The 16,589-nt window shown below is 37.8% G+C and overlaps 1 protein-coding gene across 2 annotated transcripts in view; it reads right to left on the bottom strand.

The window, feature by feature from the left end:
- Positions 1–16,589, bottom strand: part of CD82 (CD82 molecule) — a 76,425-nt gene that overhangs the window by 16,009 nt on the left and 43,827 nt on the right. For both annotated transcript variants that reach the window (XM_087719941.1, XM_087719939.1), the window contains exons 3-5: positions 5,679–5,751; positions 3,444–3,568; positions 1,602–1,676 (exon numbers count right to left, since the gene is read on the bottom strand). In XM_087719941.1, the coding sequence (XP_087576067.1) occupies positions 1,602–1,676; positions 3,444–3,568; positions 5,679–5,751 (273 nt within the window). The remainder of the gene's footprint in view (positions 1–1,601; positions 1,677–3,443; positions 3,569–5,678; positions 5,752–16,589) is intronic.

The raw sequence follows: 16,589 nt of genomic DNA, 5'->3' as shown, positions 1-16,589 counted from the left end.
TTTCAAGCCTGCACATTCTATTCTTTTTTTTAATTCATTCCTGCAGTGAATTTTTTTCCACTTTTACTTCATCTAGAAACCTATTTTTTTTCCCAAATTAAACTTTTGCTATTGCTTCATTTAAGTTTCTTACACAAAGTTTTCAGATTTCATTTACTGTAGTGGTTTTAATGTCTCAACTGTTGTACAGTTTTGAATTTTAAATTTGAATTTTTTATAATTTCACTGGCTTGCTGAATTGAACTTGTTACTTTTAATGGAAAATACTTAAAGCATGTAATAAATAGTCAAAGTAGGCCCAGTATTTCTATTCATGTTTATCCAGATTTCTTGTCCAATGCATATAACAAGCAAGAAACTAGTTATCCATTATTTCTCACCTTATTGGTATATCTTTTAAGCAAAGGAAGATTTGAGCAATTAATCATTATTAAACTCTAGGTGATTAACAAAAATTAGCTACTGAAAAAACGCTCCTTAAATTCTATAAAGTATTTATAGTTAGTTGGTGTCTACACTCTGCTTCTCTTTTTTCTTTTCTTTCTATTATTTGCTATTTAATTCTCAGTTCCTGATTTTAAGAATGATGGTAAGCGGTTTTGAAAACAGGAATTCAAAACCCCCTAAATAAAATTACATGCTTTTTTTTCTTAAATATTTTCCTAATTACTTATTAAGAAATTCAAAAATGTTAAAAAAAAAAACCCCATAAACCAGAAAAATCCATTTTGGTTAACTCACAGCTAATATTTACAGTTCTGTAATTTTTGCTGTTGTAAATTTTGTAACAGAAAGAATCAGATTATCTGATGTATGTGTGTGCATGTGTGTGTGTACAGTATGTATGTATGTATGTATGTATGTATGTATGTATGTATGTATGTACGTTGCATTTGTGCTGATAAATAAATAAAGGGAGACTAGTATAGATGTATTTCAACCTATTTAGATAGATCTATACTAGTCTCCCTTTATTTATTTACCAGCACAAATGCAACACAAAAATGGTTTTCTGCCTGGAAGGCTCCTAGAGTGGAGCTGAAAGGAAAAAGGGAAGCAGTATGCTCTCTCCAGAGGTGGGTTCCTATCAGTTCGTACCTATTCAGTAGAACCAGTTCGTCAAATCTGCCGAACCGGTTAGAAGAGGTTCCACCAGTGGACCCGGAAAGCAGGCCACACCTACATATTTGGGTATCAGGTGCTTTGACATATCTCTCTCTCTCTCCCTCCCTTCCTCTCTCCCTCCCTCCCTCCCTCCCTCCCTCTCTCTCTCTCTCTCTCTCTCACACACACACACACACACACATCCATCTAATCAGGAACAAATCAGATACTAACATTAAAACACTAAATTTATTTTATTACTTCATGCAAATTACAAAGAATGGCAGCAATCCCAACCTAAATGAAGAATGTCAGATTGGAAGAGTTAGAGTATTTTAAAAAAAACAATGACTTCATAGTGATACTTGCTGAAAAGCTGCATGTCTAAACCTTGTTTTAAAGACATTACTTGGAAATGTATAAGAATCAGAACAACAAAAACTCAACTTCAGCAAGGAAACAGGGAGATGAAATTGGGAAAGAAAAGTGTCACTTACTGCATTCCTCTGGAAATAGATCAGAAGGCCGGCAGCTATTTGGGCTATGAGGATCAGCAACAGGCAGGTAAAATACTGCAAAATAAATCAAGAGTGTTTCTCACATTTGTGACATTAGTACTTGGTATAAAGATAGTCCTGAACTTACAACAGTTAGTTTAGTGACCATTCAAAGTTACCACACCACTGAAAAAAGGGACTTATGACCATTTTCCATACTTACAGCCATTGTAGCATCCCTACAGTTACATGAATAAAACCCAGATGCTTGGCAACCAACTCATACTTATGACACCTGCAGTGTCCTGGGCAGTGATTGGATTCAAAATTTTTTACTACCAGGTCTGTAGTGTGTAGCTGGGTGGGCAGGGCAGTGGAAGGATACTGTAAAATCCCCATTCCCTCCTGATCAGCTGGGACTCGGGAGGCAGAGAATAGTTGGGGGCGGGGTAAGTCAGAGGTGGTATTTACTGATTCTCCAAACTACTCAAAATTTCCTCTACCGGTTCTCCAGAACTGGTCAGAACCTGCTGAAGACCATCTCTAGTCCTGGGATCATATGATCACCCTTTGTGACCAAGCAAAGTCAACACAGAAGCCAGATTCATTTATCAATCATGTTACTAACATAACAACTGCAGTGATTCACCTAACAACTGTGACAAGAAAGGTCGTAAAATGGGCCAAAACTGACTTTAACAACTGTCTCGCTTAGCAACATAAATGTTGGGGTTACTTGTGGTCATAAGTCGAAGACTATCTGTACCACCCCACAAGTGAAGTTCTTCGTGGGGGAGGTTCCTATGGAAGACAGTACAACCAGATGCAATAGGAAGCTTCAGCTATAAAGCCAGAATGCTTTCTTGCCAGGAGCCTGGTGAGTATCTGCTGATGCATCAGGAGGAGATTTATTTCCATTTTCTGCCTGTCTGAGCACAATAAGCTAACAGAATTTGCTAAGCTTGCTTCCATGAGGTGTTTTAATGGAAATCTGGCACAGACAGGGTAGACAGGGTAGCTGAACAGGTCTGAAATAGTGCAAGAGTCTTTACTGATCTTTTCCATCCTCCTTGAACATCCCAGACTTTCAGTCTTTCTCTAGAGGAAGAGAAGCTTGTTGGTAGACAGCAAGAGATGGAAGACATTCCTGGGTGAGATTGCAGCCTTCTCCCTTTACTGTAAGATCCATTCCCACAATTAAAGACGGGGCAATTTTGGCAATCGGGAATGAATATGGGAGAGACACACTGTTTTGTCACCTTCTTTAAAAATAAAGATGGCAAATACAAATATGGAAAACCTAACAAGTCAACAAGAATTCATAAACAAACAGCAACATCGTAATCATCAAAGAGTTTTCAAATTGGACCTTCAAGTTTGGGGCTTAGACAACTTAGAACTACGCCGCCTTCGGTCTGACCTGAGTGTAGTACACAAAATGGTCTGCTAGAATGTGCTACCTGTCAATGACTACTTCAGCATCAACCACAACAATACATGAGCAAACTCAAGGTAAAGCACTCCAAACTCAATTGCAGAAAATATGACTTCAGCAACAGAGTGGTAAACACTTGGAATGCTCTACCTGACTCTGTGATTTCATCCCCAAATCCCCATAACTTTAACCTTAGACTGTCTACTGTTGACCTCAGTCCATTCCTAAGAAGTCTGTAAGGGAGCGTGCATAAGCGCACTAACGTGCCTATGGTCCCTGTCCTAATGTTTCTTTTTATTTATATCCATTTCATGTATCCAAAATCATGTTTATACTTATATCTGTTATCTTACACATGCTTGACAAAGTACATAAATAGATAAAATAAAAATATATGTACTGCTTACCAGTCCCAAGAGGCAGCGAATCTCATTGACCGCTCCAACACAGCCCAGGAACCCCATTAACATGGTGAGAGCTCCTACTCCAGTAAGAATGTATGCTCCAACTTTTGTAGTTGATGATGAGGTCTCTGTGGAAACCCAAGGAGGGGGGGGAAACTACATATAACAGATGCACATTTATTATGTTCCAGCAAAGCAAGATAATTGTTCAAGAGAGATAAAGCACTCTGCTTTAAGTTCTGTAGCCAAGAAATCAAAGCACTGGACAACAAACAACTAAATCCTGTTACATTGCGCTGGGAACTGAGCACTCACTTATTGGTCATGTGATAGTGAGAAAATACACAAAGCTGTATTTTAAAAGAATGGTCGAGAGAGAGAGAGAGGAATTGACCCAGAAAGATGGGGAGAGGATGAAAAGGCATTACAGTGGGGAATATATAGGAAAGTGAAAACATGTCCCAATTGGTAGGTTTGCTTGTGGGAAAACCAAGATTAGCTAACTTAGTTCTTCTTAGACTTTAATAAAACAAGAAAAGATTACTAGCCATGTTAGAAGTTGGTTAGAAGTTGGCATGTCTTTTCCAGATTTTACTTGGTGATAAATTCTTATTGACTTATGTTTGGATGACCACTGTTGTATCCCCAAGCCATGCTGCCTGGGGTTGATATAATATCCAAAAGTTCAAAATTTGATACGAGTACTACCAGTGGTGGGATTCAAATAATTTAACAACCGATTCTCTGCCCTAATGATCAGCTGGGTAGGCGTGGCTCGGTGGGCATGTGACCAGGAGGACATGGCCAAGTCAATGTCACTCATGTCAATGGGTGCTTAGGCTTAGCTTTACAATATAATAAGGGTTAACCGGAGAGGAAGTTTCTGTAAGCAGGGCAATAAAGATTAGGGTAGAAACACCAGAATGTTTCCTTCTTGCCTTCCTTACAGGATTAGCCCTGTAAAATGGAAAAAAACCAAAATAAGATTTCTTCCAACAATCGGTTCTCCAAACTGCTTAGAAAGTTAACAACCAGTTCTCCCTAATAGGTGCGAACTAGCTGAATCCCACCCCTGAGTATTACATAATCCATTTTGACTTAAAACACATGTGAAATATTCAGTAATGTTCTGTTTTTAAGATGTTCAGCTTTAGAACAGCACCCAGATGGAAATTCTACACACTTTGACAAGTTTGTCCCATCAAATGCTGCTGCCTTTTTAAGAAAGCAGGCTAAGCAGAGCCTTCAAGACCACTGCCTCAACTGGGCTCTTGATCTGTAGCACTTCCTGGTCTTCCGAGAAAAAAATTCCCAGACTTTGCTGGCATAAGGCTACTAATTTCTATTCCCTCTTGCACAATTTTTCCTCCACTTTTTTTTCCCTGGGAAAAATTCCAGACTAGCACAAGAGGGAGGCCTTTTTGGCAACAGAATGGAATGCCCTGCTGTGTCAAGTTCCTTCCCAAACTCTCTGTTAAGGTTACCAGGGAAAAAGGAGGAGGAGGAAACAAGAGAGTTGAGGAAAAAAGAGTCCATCTGGAAATCTCTGGGAAGGAAACAGGAATCTCTGCATGCACAATCTGATTACAAAATAGAAGAAAACTTTTTTTATAAAAGAGTGCTCTTATATTAAAGACTACAAGAACACAGTAACAATAACTGCATTTCTTTGATCTGCCTAGCCTATAGAATTATAAACATTTGGTTTACAGATCACAAGAGAAAGCCAGGTCATGTTCCAATCCTTTTTTTTACTGTTTAAAACTGTAGATGAGTATTAAAGGGAGGCACATCTTAATTCAACTTGCCATTTTTGTGTCTGGCTAATTCTTCTTTATACATAACATTGCAGAAGTGATCCAATTAAGAGTAGTTAGATATGCAAATATAGAAAGCAGAAATAGTGCAAACTTAACAGGAAAAATATCTTCTTTTTAAATCATCATAAAATCTGCTAACTTCTCAAAACTATCCTCACATTTCTGCTAAAAGGGATAAAAATGATCATGAAAAGAATTTTTCAAGGATAATACCCTTGGTCTGACCTGCTGTAGCCTCACACAAAAAAGCTGCTTAGCTCTAGAAAGCTTTTCTAAATCTAGCAGGAAGCCATCCCTGCTTTGGACTTAGATCTAAAGATGGGCTGTTCTTCAGATGTACAGTACTTCTTTTTGTAATTTACTTTCAAAGGCAAGAAAACTATACATGAATCAATAGGAAACTTAAAAATTTTCTTACGTAGAACTGAAATGAAGCTTGTTTTGTCCACCAAAATCCATATTCCAAAACCTAGGATGACAGCACCCAGGATCTGGAAAAGAAAATTCAGTTACTTAAAAAGATCATATTAATCTTAAATTTTGTTTTCATGAATTTGTATAATGACAAGAGTCTCCAAAGCAGCTCACAGAAACAAAACCTAAATTTGAACTATGGGAAAAAATAGAAATAGGATTACAAATTACAAAAAGTCGTAGCTTTTTTTTATTTCATGCCTTTATCAAAATTATTTCTGCAAAGAGTCAGGTCATTTCCAGCAGTAAAAGACAGATGGTGTCTATGTAAAAACATGCAGTTCTTTAAGGAGGGGAAAAAAATCTATTTAGTCTTTCCAATACATGTGACAAATATGTAACGCAAAGAGGTGACGCAAAGACATAATTAAAAATAAGAATCAGCACTGACTTGGCACTTAATCAACCAGACAATCTCTTACAATTTTGCCAGAATCATTCCAATTTTCTTACCAGATAAGGCCAAATATTCTCTTTAACATAAAATTAAAAATTGGGGAAAGAAACAATGGCTCCCTGCCATTTTTCTATTTTCATATCACAGTTTTTCTCTCTTCTCACACAGTCACATTTCTTGGCTTCTAGAATCATACAAATGTCTCTGGGCACTCAGGAAAATTCCTATTAATGATGGTGCAATTCAACAAAGGTAGAACATTTCTGTGGGTTACATTTTCATTCGGCCTTTATAGCCAATGAAGTTCCTGTTAAGGAGTGACATAAATGTATAAACAGAAGTATACTGATTGCTGAGAACATCATGTTTTTTTCAAATGCTTAAGATTTTAAATGAATAGAGAAGTGTGCTTCAGTTTTCTACATGGGTAACCAATCCACCATGCAAGCCTCCCCAAACAGCATAAAATGTAACACAGGTACCAACTTGAATGTTCAGTGAGAACAAGATTCAAGTTTCAAAGAATGCAAATGATCAGCTGTCTGCAAGGAATATAAATCCTTCCATTCCCCATCATTCAATCAGAGCTGAAGAAGCTTCTTGGATGAGAAGCGAAACGTCTTCAAAGAAAAACCAGAAAGTCTAGTTGCCTCTTGAAAAAGCACCTTTGGGACAACCATGACCTGAATGACTGAGAATCTCCATAGACGTTCAAGTTTATAATTTAGAAGACAGCTTTGCATAAAGGCTTAACAACACTCCATAGGTTCTCAAACATCCCTTTTCTTTCTAGCATGTCATTAAATCTCAGACTGATTACTATGCTTATAATAAAGTACACAACGGAGCTACACCCTTTGTATGAATGATAAGAATACAAGGAAACAGCTAGAGGACTAAACAAGGCCCTCCATGTATAATTGTATAGAAACAGGAAGAGCTCTGCAGTCCCTTACAAAGGATATGTATGCTAAATACTTGCCTACCAACCAAATTCAATGAGGCTACAAATCATACAACAGTCATACCAGCAGTAAATCCAGTGGCACAGTGCCACATCTTGGCAAGCAGTTGCAAACACACTGCAGTGCAGCAGTGTGTTGTAAATGGCTGCCAGCTGGCAATCTCCACCCATCATCAGAAGTTGCCATCAGCACCAGTTGAGAACAGGGCAGCAATTATTATGCTGCTGTAATTCATTTTTGCTCAGCTAATCGCAAAACATTCCTGGAGATGGATAAATAAATCTGGACAATTCTGTAGACTTCCATGTCAAAACAGAATTCAGCTGCAAGACAAAAAAGACATTAACAATGGAGGAGTCCCAATTCCTTCACTAGAAGATAAAACTTGGGCTTTCTTTGTATTACAACTCCTCTGTATAGGGGATGAATAATATCAAAACTGACAACTGTTAAGTTACATTCCAGGGTTTATTTTATGATTAAATAGGAGCATCTGCATTTTGCAAATTGTTTCCTAGAAGGAACAGTAAAGGGGGGGAAAAAGAGATCTTGTCTTTAATAGATTTGACAAAACTAATAGCACAAGAGTTCTGTTGCATTCCATGAAATATCAGAAAGGATCCATCTCAACAGAAACAAAAAAAAAGTGGACCCTGACTCTTTTTCCTCCTTCCAACCTGGATTCCAAAATTCTTGTTCTCCTTCCTTGTTCCCATGATAAGGAGATTCCCCCACCCCTCTGGGAACTGTAAAATTCCAAATGAGGAATTTTTCATGGTTAGAAAATTTGTCCACAAGACAGGGCGCTTCAATTATGGTCATTTGAGCTACAACCCTGGAGCAGTAACTAAATTAATTGTTTTGGACACAAGTGAGAACTCCTGCTGTATTACATTCCTAGAGGGCTGTTTGTTGCCAAGCAACAGAAAGAAAGCCAGATGCACAATGTCCTCCTATTGACCCTTATATCTGGCAGTACAGGTGGTCCTTGACTTACAACAGTTCATTTAGCGACCATTCAAAGTTACAAAATTGACTTATGACTGTTTTTCACACTTATTCCCATTGCAGCATCCCCATGGTCATGTGATTTACAGTTGGATGCTTGACAACTACTGTCATATATTTATGATGGTTGTAGTGTCCCGGAGTCATGTGACCATCTTTTGTGACCTTCTGACAAAGTCAATGGGGAAACCAGATTCACTTAACAACCATGTTACTAATTTAACAACTGCACTTAGCCAATGATTCACTTAACAAACATGGCAAGAAAAGTTGTAAAATGGGAACAAAACTCACTTCGCAAATTTCTCACTTAACATCATAACTTCTGGGCTCAATTGTGGCCGTACGTTGAAGACTATCTGTATAAATTGGACCATCAACACAATTTTGGGCTCTGCAATCTTAAAAGCTACCAGCTTCTCTCTTTTGATCAATCCATATTTTCTATTTACCTCTCCTAGCCTTCTTACTGTCCACCCACCCCATTTCTTCCCATAAAGAATGTTAATGCAAAGTTTGAGGTACCTCTAATCACGTTGTGCCTTGTGCCTTTATCGTACAATTTTGACCACATCATGGCAATTATTCAGGATTTGAGAAAAATACATGACTAATATATTTTACAAAAGGAAAATAGGTGACTAGTTAAATTACAGCAGAGGATTATTTTTCTAACAGATGGGTGGGAATGTTTCCTCTCTGGAAAGAATAATAAATTTCTGTTGCAAAAAAATGTAGCATAAAACAAAAAGCTGTACCAGCATTTAAATGTATAAACATGCTTGCAATGACACATGTAGTAGGACAAATTCATGACTTAAAAAACCCTCTCACAGCTACTCATAATGAATTTGGAGAAATAGAACAGCTTTAATTTTGCAATGGGCAGAACAATTATGAGAAGTATTGTTCCTTTAATGAAACACAGTATCATGTTCAGCTTATGAACTAAAACACTAACAGCAACAGAGAAAAAAGGAGGAACGAGTGCAGAGTTGAATACACTGATTCACTGCGTGGCAAAGTAGAGCTATTATATGTGGATTGCAAAAATCTGGATGACTATTACACGACAGCAAGGAGAGTTTTTTTAATCTTGTTTGTCGGATCAACTGACTGTAAGAATTTTTGCAGCCCAGATATAGTTATCCCAGAAACACTACATGAAATATGAACAGCAAATCATCTTTTAATATTGCAGTGTGCCAACAGCACTTTAAAATGCAGAGACTGAGATCTTTCCAGCTGTGGTTCTGAAATGACTTGGATGCTGTTATTGCTCTGGTTGCCAAGGTTGTGTTTGAACACCACTTGCAGTACTGTTAAGTGAAATGAGTTACACATTCATAAATAACGTTCTGGCAAGTCCTCCAGAGTCTGTTCCCTCTGCCCATATGCTACTCCAGATAATATAAACTGTACTTTGGGACATGTGCAGAATGCTTCATGTGTGTATACAACTGAGACTGCTAGTCAGTCTTGCAGCCTTCATTTTAGAAGTGAAATGGTCAAGAGACTTTTTATAAATGTGATTGCCCATGACTCATATCTCCAGAACTATGAATAGATAATATTCATTATACCAGATTATGTGAAACAAGTTTTTTTAATTTTAACTATGTCTAGGGTAGCCTTGAGGACATACTAACTCGAAAGCAATGGGCTGAGTAAATGGTCATAGCTTAGCGGCAGCACAATGACCAGTAGACAAGGTGTGGTTTCCAGAAACCCAACACTGAATCTCACTAGTGATGAATCCGTCTGATCTAGTAGATTTCCTGTTAGACCTTCCGCAATGGGCAGTAGTTATATGTATAATTTATTAGGAGGTGCTTCTTAGAACACAAGCATTACAAATTCCAAGACAGGGCTATCATCCCAAATGGTTTCTACCCGCAGCGATAAAGAGTAGCTCACATAGATACTTCCTTGAACATCATAGGATGGAAAAATAAATCCTATGCACACTTTGCCTGTGAACTAAATAAAATTTCATCACTAAGAAAATGAAACATTGTCCTATTAAGGCAGGGGTGTCAAACTCATGGCGTCATCACATGATGTATTGGACTTTTTCCCTTTTTTTCGCTAAACCGGGCCTGGGTATGGCCAGTGCATGATGCATCCGGACTGCGGGCCAGGAGTTTGACAGCCCTGCATCAAGGTGTCACAGAAATAAAAGTCTAGCTTTATTTTATCATTAACTACCCACAAGATTCTGGTTCAGATTCCCATAGGCTGTCATGCCTTAAAATGGGATGAAAGATCAGATTTCCAAATCTTGAGGCAAATTGTAGGAACCAATTGCCATGGTAGGAACCAAAGAGAAGAACTCGAGAAACCATCTGCTTCCTCTAGTCTAACCAGGGGGACAGTCTTGATGGAAAGAATTCCAGTCATTTATTCTCCTTCAGCTTCTTCCTCCCTACTACTTGTTTCCCTCTTCTGCCAGTCCTCAAGGGACTTCTCGCTTCTTTCTGTGTGTGCTGTGGGAAAATACTTTGCTGCTCAGCTCTGGAGTTATTCAACCACACAGCTTTGATCCATCTCCTGTCAGCTCAGAACCATCTCAATAGAGCTCTGAGAATTTACTTGGCTTCACTAGCACAAGTCAAAAGGAAGGGAAAGCTGGGAGGGAAAGACTGAAAATATATATTTCGCTGAAGTACTGTGGCAACCCAACCACACAAGCAGGGATTATCAGAAGACAATGCTCTTTTGTAGACCATTGTAGATTGACAGCTTCTCCTCCTCAATCATTCAGTTTAAGTCCCTTGAAGTCCCTTGTTGTTTGCCATGAAAATGTTGCCACAGAGACTGGTATCATGTGCCACCTGAAGCTTCAAAATTCAAAACATTTTTAAACATCAAGTAAACCGGAATTACCTGTCCTGCTGGTTCTCAAAATAGGCTGCTGAAAATAACTTCCTGGTTTTATCCCTCACACCCTACAAGGGAATATATGGATCGTCCCAACCTCCATGTCCCATTTTCTACAATAGCATTTAATTTAAGGTATATATCTTAAACACAGTGCATGTCATTTTCCTGTCACTTGTCTATGGATAATGATGAATTAGGGAGAATTAAATATGTTTTCTGTGACAGGGATGACCTAACTAAACATTATTTTACTTATTTCCTTTTGAATCACATTTTTTATCCCCAGGTTATTCAAGGAGACTCCTTCTTGACCTAATATTACCCAGCTAGTCCTTGACCTAATTTCCATTATATATAGAAATCATAAAATTTTTGGCTGCAGATTTGCTTTAATTCTTATATCTTCCATTGCCAGAGTTTATTAGTATAGCATTACAGATTGCAACAACACTAGAGGACATTTAAGATATAATAGTGTTCGTATCCTGAGAAGCTCAGACTAGAGCTACAACAAAAAAGACTCAGTAATTACACACACTCTCCAAACTAAGCATTATGATCCTTTGAAAGCAAACATGAATACAATGGACACTCTGTTCAAGAACTTCTGAACACAGGATTGCTATATACAGGAATTAGCTGTGTCGTCCATTAGTCTGAGGACAAGTTCAAATGGGTATCCAATGAATTTTACATCGCCTACTGACACAAATTCAGTCCTATCCTCTTGTAACAATTTCTCTTTAAAGAGTGTCTTCCTTTGTATGCTAAAACCATGTATAAATGACCTTTGGTCCTTGGCAGCCTTAAATGGAATGCTGATTGCTCAGAAGTTAAAAACAACAAAGTATACAGCATAAGGAGGGGAGTGGGGAAATAGTGCAGAAAGCAAATTGAAAAGCCATTCCAGATGTGTGCCAGATGCACTATCTGGGCAAGTTTTATTGTACGCAAGCTCTGCACAGCCCAGAGTTAGAAAGTGGCAAAGGGAGAGGTTATCCACAACTTGAGAAAGCAAACCTCTCATTTTACCTAGTGATTTAGTAGAGTTGTGGGGCAGCACTAAGCCTATAAAAGGGATGTACAATTACATGGATGAAAAGACTCAAAACTCAAAGCAATACTGCAAGTAAAATCCCAATACCACAAACATCTCTTGCAACGAAGTTGCCCCAGCTCATAATGGTTATCTGAATCTCACTTTATTTTTCATTTTGCTATGTCCCCCTATTCATCATTGGGAATTGGGCAGTCATATAATTTTTTTTAATGTTATAATTTCTACCATTTTATGTTATTTTTTTAGCAGTTTCTTGTAATAAGTTAACCCACCGTTAAGATCCATTTTAAGTAATAATCCTTCTTTGAAGCTTTCCTTTTTGGAATGTATTTTTATTAAAAGCTTTTTCTCTTAATATAAAAGTCAAATAGAAATAAAATAATGGAAAGCGGGTAAGGAAGAGGATAGAGAACACAGAGTGAGAAAAGAAAGAAATAAAGAAAAAAAAATCCCATAACTTCCCACTTTTTCTGATGCAGTAAGATGCATAATAAAGTAGCAAGTTTTTAGTTATACCAAATAAGAACTACTAGCCATTTCTATAGTGGTAACCCACTTAATTGTTGAAACCCAAAGTTAAAATTTCATTTTTCCCTCTTTCATGCAGAAAGCCCCAAAATGGTTCCAAGTAACCACAAAATTATTTACATTTTGTCCCTAATTAGTACAGTCAAATTTGCCATCCCCACCAGTTCCATTATCTTTTCAATCCTTTCTTCTATTTTAGGAGTTAAGGCTTCTTTCCATTTCTGGGCATATAGAATTCTACAGCCCTTTCAAGCTTTTCAAGTATCTGAAACTACATTGACTGAGAATAATATTTCCCAAGCTTGGCAATTTCCAGACATGTGCATTTCAACTTCTAGAATTCCCAGTTAGCATCACCATTGCTCAGAACTCTGGGAATTAAAATCAAAACATCTAGAAGTTGCCCAACTTGAGAAATCTTTACCTAGAAGAATTGACAGACACTGCAAGAGGAAGAGGAATCAGAATGTCCATAAAATGCAACTGAAATTTTCTTTACTGGGAAATAGATGTTGAAAAATAGGTTATACTGCCTAGAGTTTTGATCCTACTATCAAACATTTCATCATGTATTATTTTGAAATGCAACATATGGCTCGCTAGTCATTACAAATACAATTAACTCACAAACATAGCACTTCAAAATCATGTCTTAAAGGCAACTTATGACAATTATACTGCCATTCTCGACTTCCCAGAAACAGGAGATTAACATTTGAATATATTGGCCAACATTGAATGATGCTATTGAAATACCTAATTTTTAGGGAGCTTTGAATATGATGTTCACGAAACCTTGTTAGACATATGCATTCTTTATAAATGAGTTTATTTGCTTGAATTTTGTGATGTATGAAATTAAAAAGATACTACACTGCATTCAACAATATTTAAGGAAAGGCAAGAACCAAACTTTTGCTTGGCAAGTTATGCTGCAGCAATGAGATCAAAAGGTTGTTTAGTAACCTAAACACAGCACTTGTGATGCTGTTGTTTTTGACATTTATGCTACTGGTGGGAAAACAGATAATCAGGGTAGATGAAAGGTGCAGTCAAACAATTAGACCCCTTAAATAATGACTGTCACAGGGAAAAAAGATGAAGGGACATCCATACATTTGAAAAAAGGAGGTTATGATCAGGTACTCCTTCAAGTGTGGGAAAAATCCAAGAGACTGTTAAACTGTGGGGTAGCTCTTATTTCCCCTGGGATTATATGGAGAAAAGATTTTATACTGCCTAGAAATGTTAGCACATTTTCTGGCTGAATTTCAATAGGTAATGACTAGGCCTTTGAATAGATCAGTGGAGATTTATGGTATAAGGACACTTACTTCCATTCCCCATTAATCTACAAAATCAAGAATAAGGTTTATAGAGGAGCACAGAGTAAGCATGTACAAGTAAGCTAAAGAATAATAATGCAGAAAACGTACCTCTGCTTAAGTGTCACAGTGGATGAAACCTATGGCAAAAGAAATCATGCTGGGGGGAAAGCAAACAGGGCTAGAACATGGAATGAAGCATGAAGCGTGGGAACTGGGATATCAGCAAGCAAGCAAGAAATGACATGGGGCAAACATATGCATTTTGGTATTAATAACATCAGTGTTTGAAAATATCTATCTTCAGTTAAATAAGTTTATAATATGCTATTCTGGAAATGACGACATCAAAAAGAATGGAATGGAACTGGCAGTGCAGAAGAAAGCTGTCAAATGAATTGAACGATTCTGAGCACCAAAAGGTAGAAGAATGACTCTTATATAGATTCAAAGATATATAATCACTAAAGCTCTGGACAAACAATGCAAAACAGGGCAACAAGTTTTGAACCAAAGTACCTCAAATGGGCTAAATTACAGCATGTGTTCAAAATCTAGAATCCATGACTCCCGACTAAATGAAATTTGGGGAAGTTGTGGTTTCTTCCGTGCCACTGGCTGCTGTTGCAAAAGTCACATGATATCCCTTTTTGACAGTTTCTCAGGCAGTCTTGCAATCCCCCCTCTCTCCCTCACCCAGTAGTGGAGAATTGACTCATCACATATATCAAACTAAGCCCAAGAATGATGTTGAACAGCAGTCTCCAAACTTTATGGCTTGGCAGCCGGATGAGGGAGGAGAAGGGAACTGGATTGCACAAGTGATGAGCTGGCACACACATTTGTGTGCATACCTAACCATTCATGCAGCCAGTTCCAAACAGGTCACAGCCCGATAGTGGGCCACAGCCCGGGGGTTGGGACCCCCCTTACATAGAACAATTCAGCCAGAGTTCAGAGTTTTTTTGCTTATACAATATATAGAATCTGGCTAGACTAAACCTTACTACTCTCACTAACAAATATATTGGAAAATTCTAGCAAATATTTATCCATCCTCTTTTTTTTCTATCCAGTGTTATGATTAATAGTCCAGCAGAAATTCAGCATGTTGAAAACATAGTATATGCAGTAAGAGGTATCCCAAAGCATTCAATGAGCATACAAGGTGTGGTGATGATTCATATCCTGTCTGCAGCAGACACTCTTCAGAAATGGGAGGATTTGAAGGACATCAAGTAGGATGACAAGGTTGAACTACCCTTCTCAATGGGTGGTACCTTATAATTTACAACTATTGAAGATGTCCCTTTTCATCTCAATGCAGAAATATGCTCATCAGTCAAATCCATCAAATATGTCATCAAGTATACCACACAGGGAGTGATCAGGCAATGTTTGCACTGAGCAGAGAAAATGAAATCACACAGTACTCGATAGGCAGATTTAGTGGATCCTCTGAAGCTGTTGCATCAATATTTGGATTTCGAATTTACAAGAGGGAACCAGCCACTGTTCATCTTCAAGCGCACCTTCCAAAACAGAATCAATATTCTTTCAAGATAATGCCGGTGTGCAAAATAATAATATTGGAGAAGGACCACACTTTTACAAAAACACTGTATTGTGTGGATATTCCAAGATTCTACACTTGGACTAATAGGAGATGGGAATGAAGGTGGATTGGGAGAAGAAAACTCCAATACTGCAAATTTGCTTCGACATGTGAGACGACTTCTTTGGGATGAAAGCTTCATGGTTAAGAGGGAGAGCTTTGAAGCCATACCGAAAAAGGACTTTGGGAGAATGTTAACCATCTGCTGTTGCTATTTTCATCAGCCTTTATCAGTTGTAGAATGAGGAAATGGTGTTGATGTGGACATTTCAGGCATTAAAAAAATCATACTTATAGATAAGTGTTGCCAAGTTTCAACTGAAAGGAAACATGGTAGAATCAGGGAAAAGGAAGATATTCAGATTTCTTACTGGATGTTGGAAAAGACATAATTCAGAAAAATCAAAATAATTAAATAGATATTTTTCTGTCAGCAAAAAGTATGGAAGAATGTGTGAATTTCACCTACCACATTTGACAATCCTGTAGAACTGTTTTCAGAGAACTCTATCATGGTTCCCATCAATGAAATGAGGATAAAAATCATCCACATGCATTAGCTCAGGGCTGTCAAACTCTTGGCCCAAGGGTCGAATGTGTCACAGACTGGCCACACCCAAGCCCCGTTTAGCAAAAGGGGGAAAAGTCCCACTAAGTCACATGATGCCATCATGATGACATGAGTTTGACACCCATGAATTAGCTGCTTCCCTGGAATGATGAAATAATATTGTTCCTTTATGCTCTGAGTGAAGGAGCTAATGCCACTCATTTTCCACAGCATGGAAGATAGAATCTCTTGCCATTTTAATAATGAATCTTAATAAGGAATCTTCCAAGTTTGAAATGGGATGATTGTAGAAGAACTCCACAGCAATGTCATTGTAGCAAAGATAAACCCTGATGCATGCAAAAAGTGACATTGTCATGATTCCAACAATTACACTCAATTCATCAGAAGGTGAAGATGTTCCTCTTCAGTGGACACAGTTCTGAACACAATCATGTTTTACTGTCACTATATATAAAGCGAGGGAACAAACCATGGAGAATGATTTATCTGGAAAAACCAGT

Source organism: Thamnophis sirtalis, unplaced genomic scaffold, assembly GCF_051295495.1.
Source record: "Thamnophis sirtalis isolate CommonGarterSnake01/CBP01778 unplaced genomic scaffold, rThaSir2_p1.2 scaffold_1, whole genome shotgun sequence".
In the NCBI taxonomy this organism is placed as follows: domain Eukaryota; kingdom Metazoa; phylum Chordata; class Lepidosauria; order Squamata; family Natricidae; genus Thamnophis; species Thamnophis sirtalis.
This window is presented reverse-complemented; position numbering and strand designations above follow the sequence as displayed.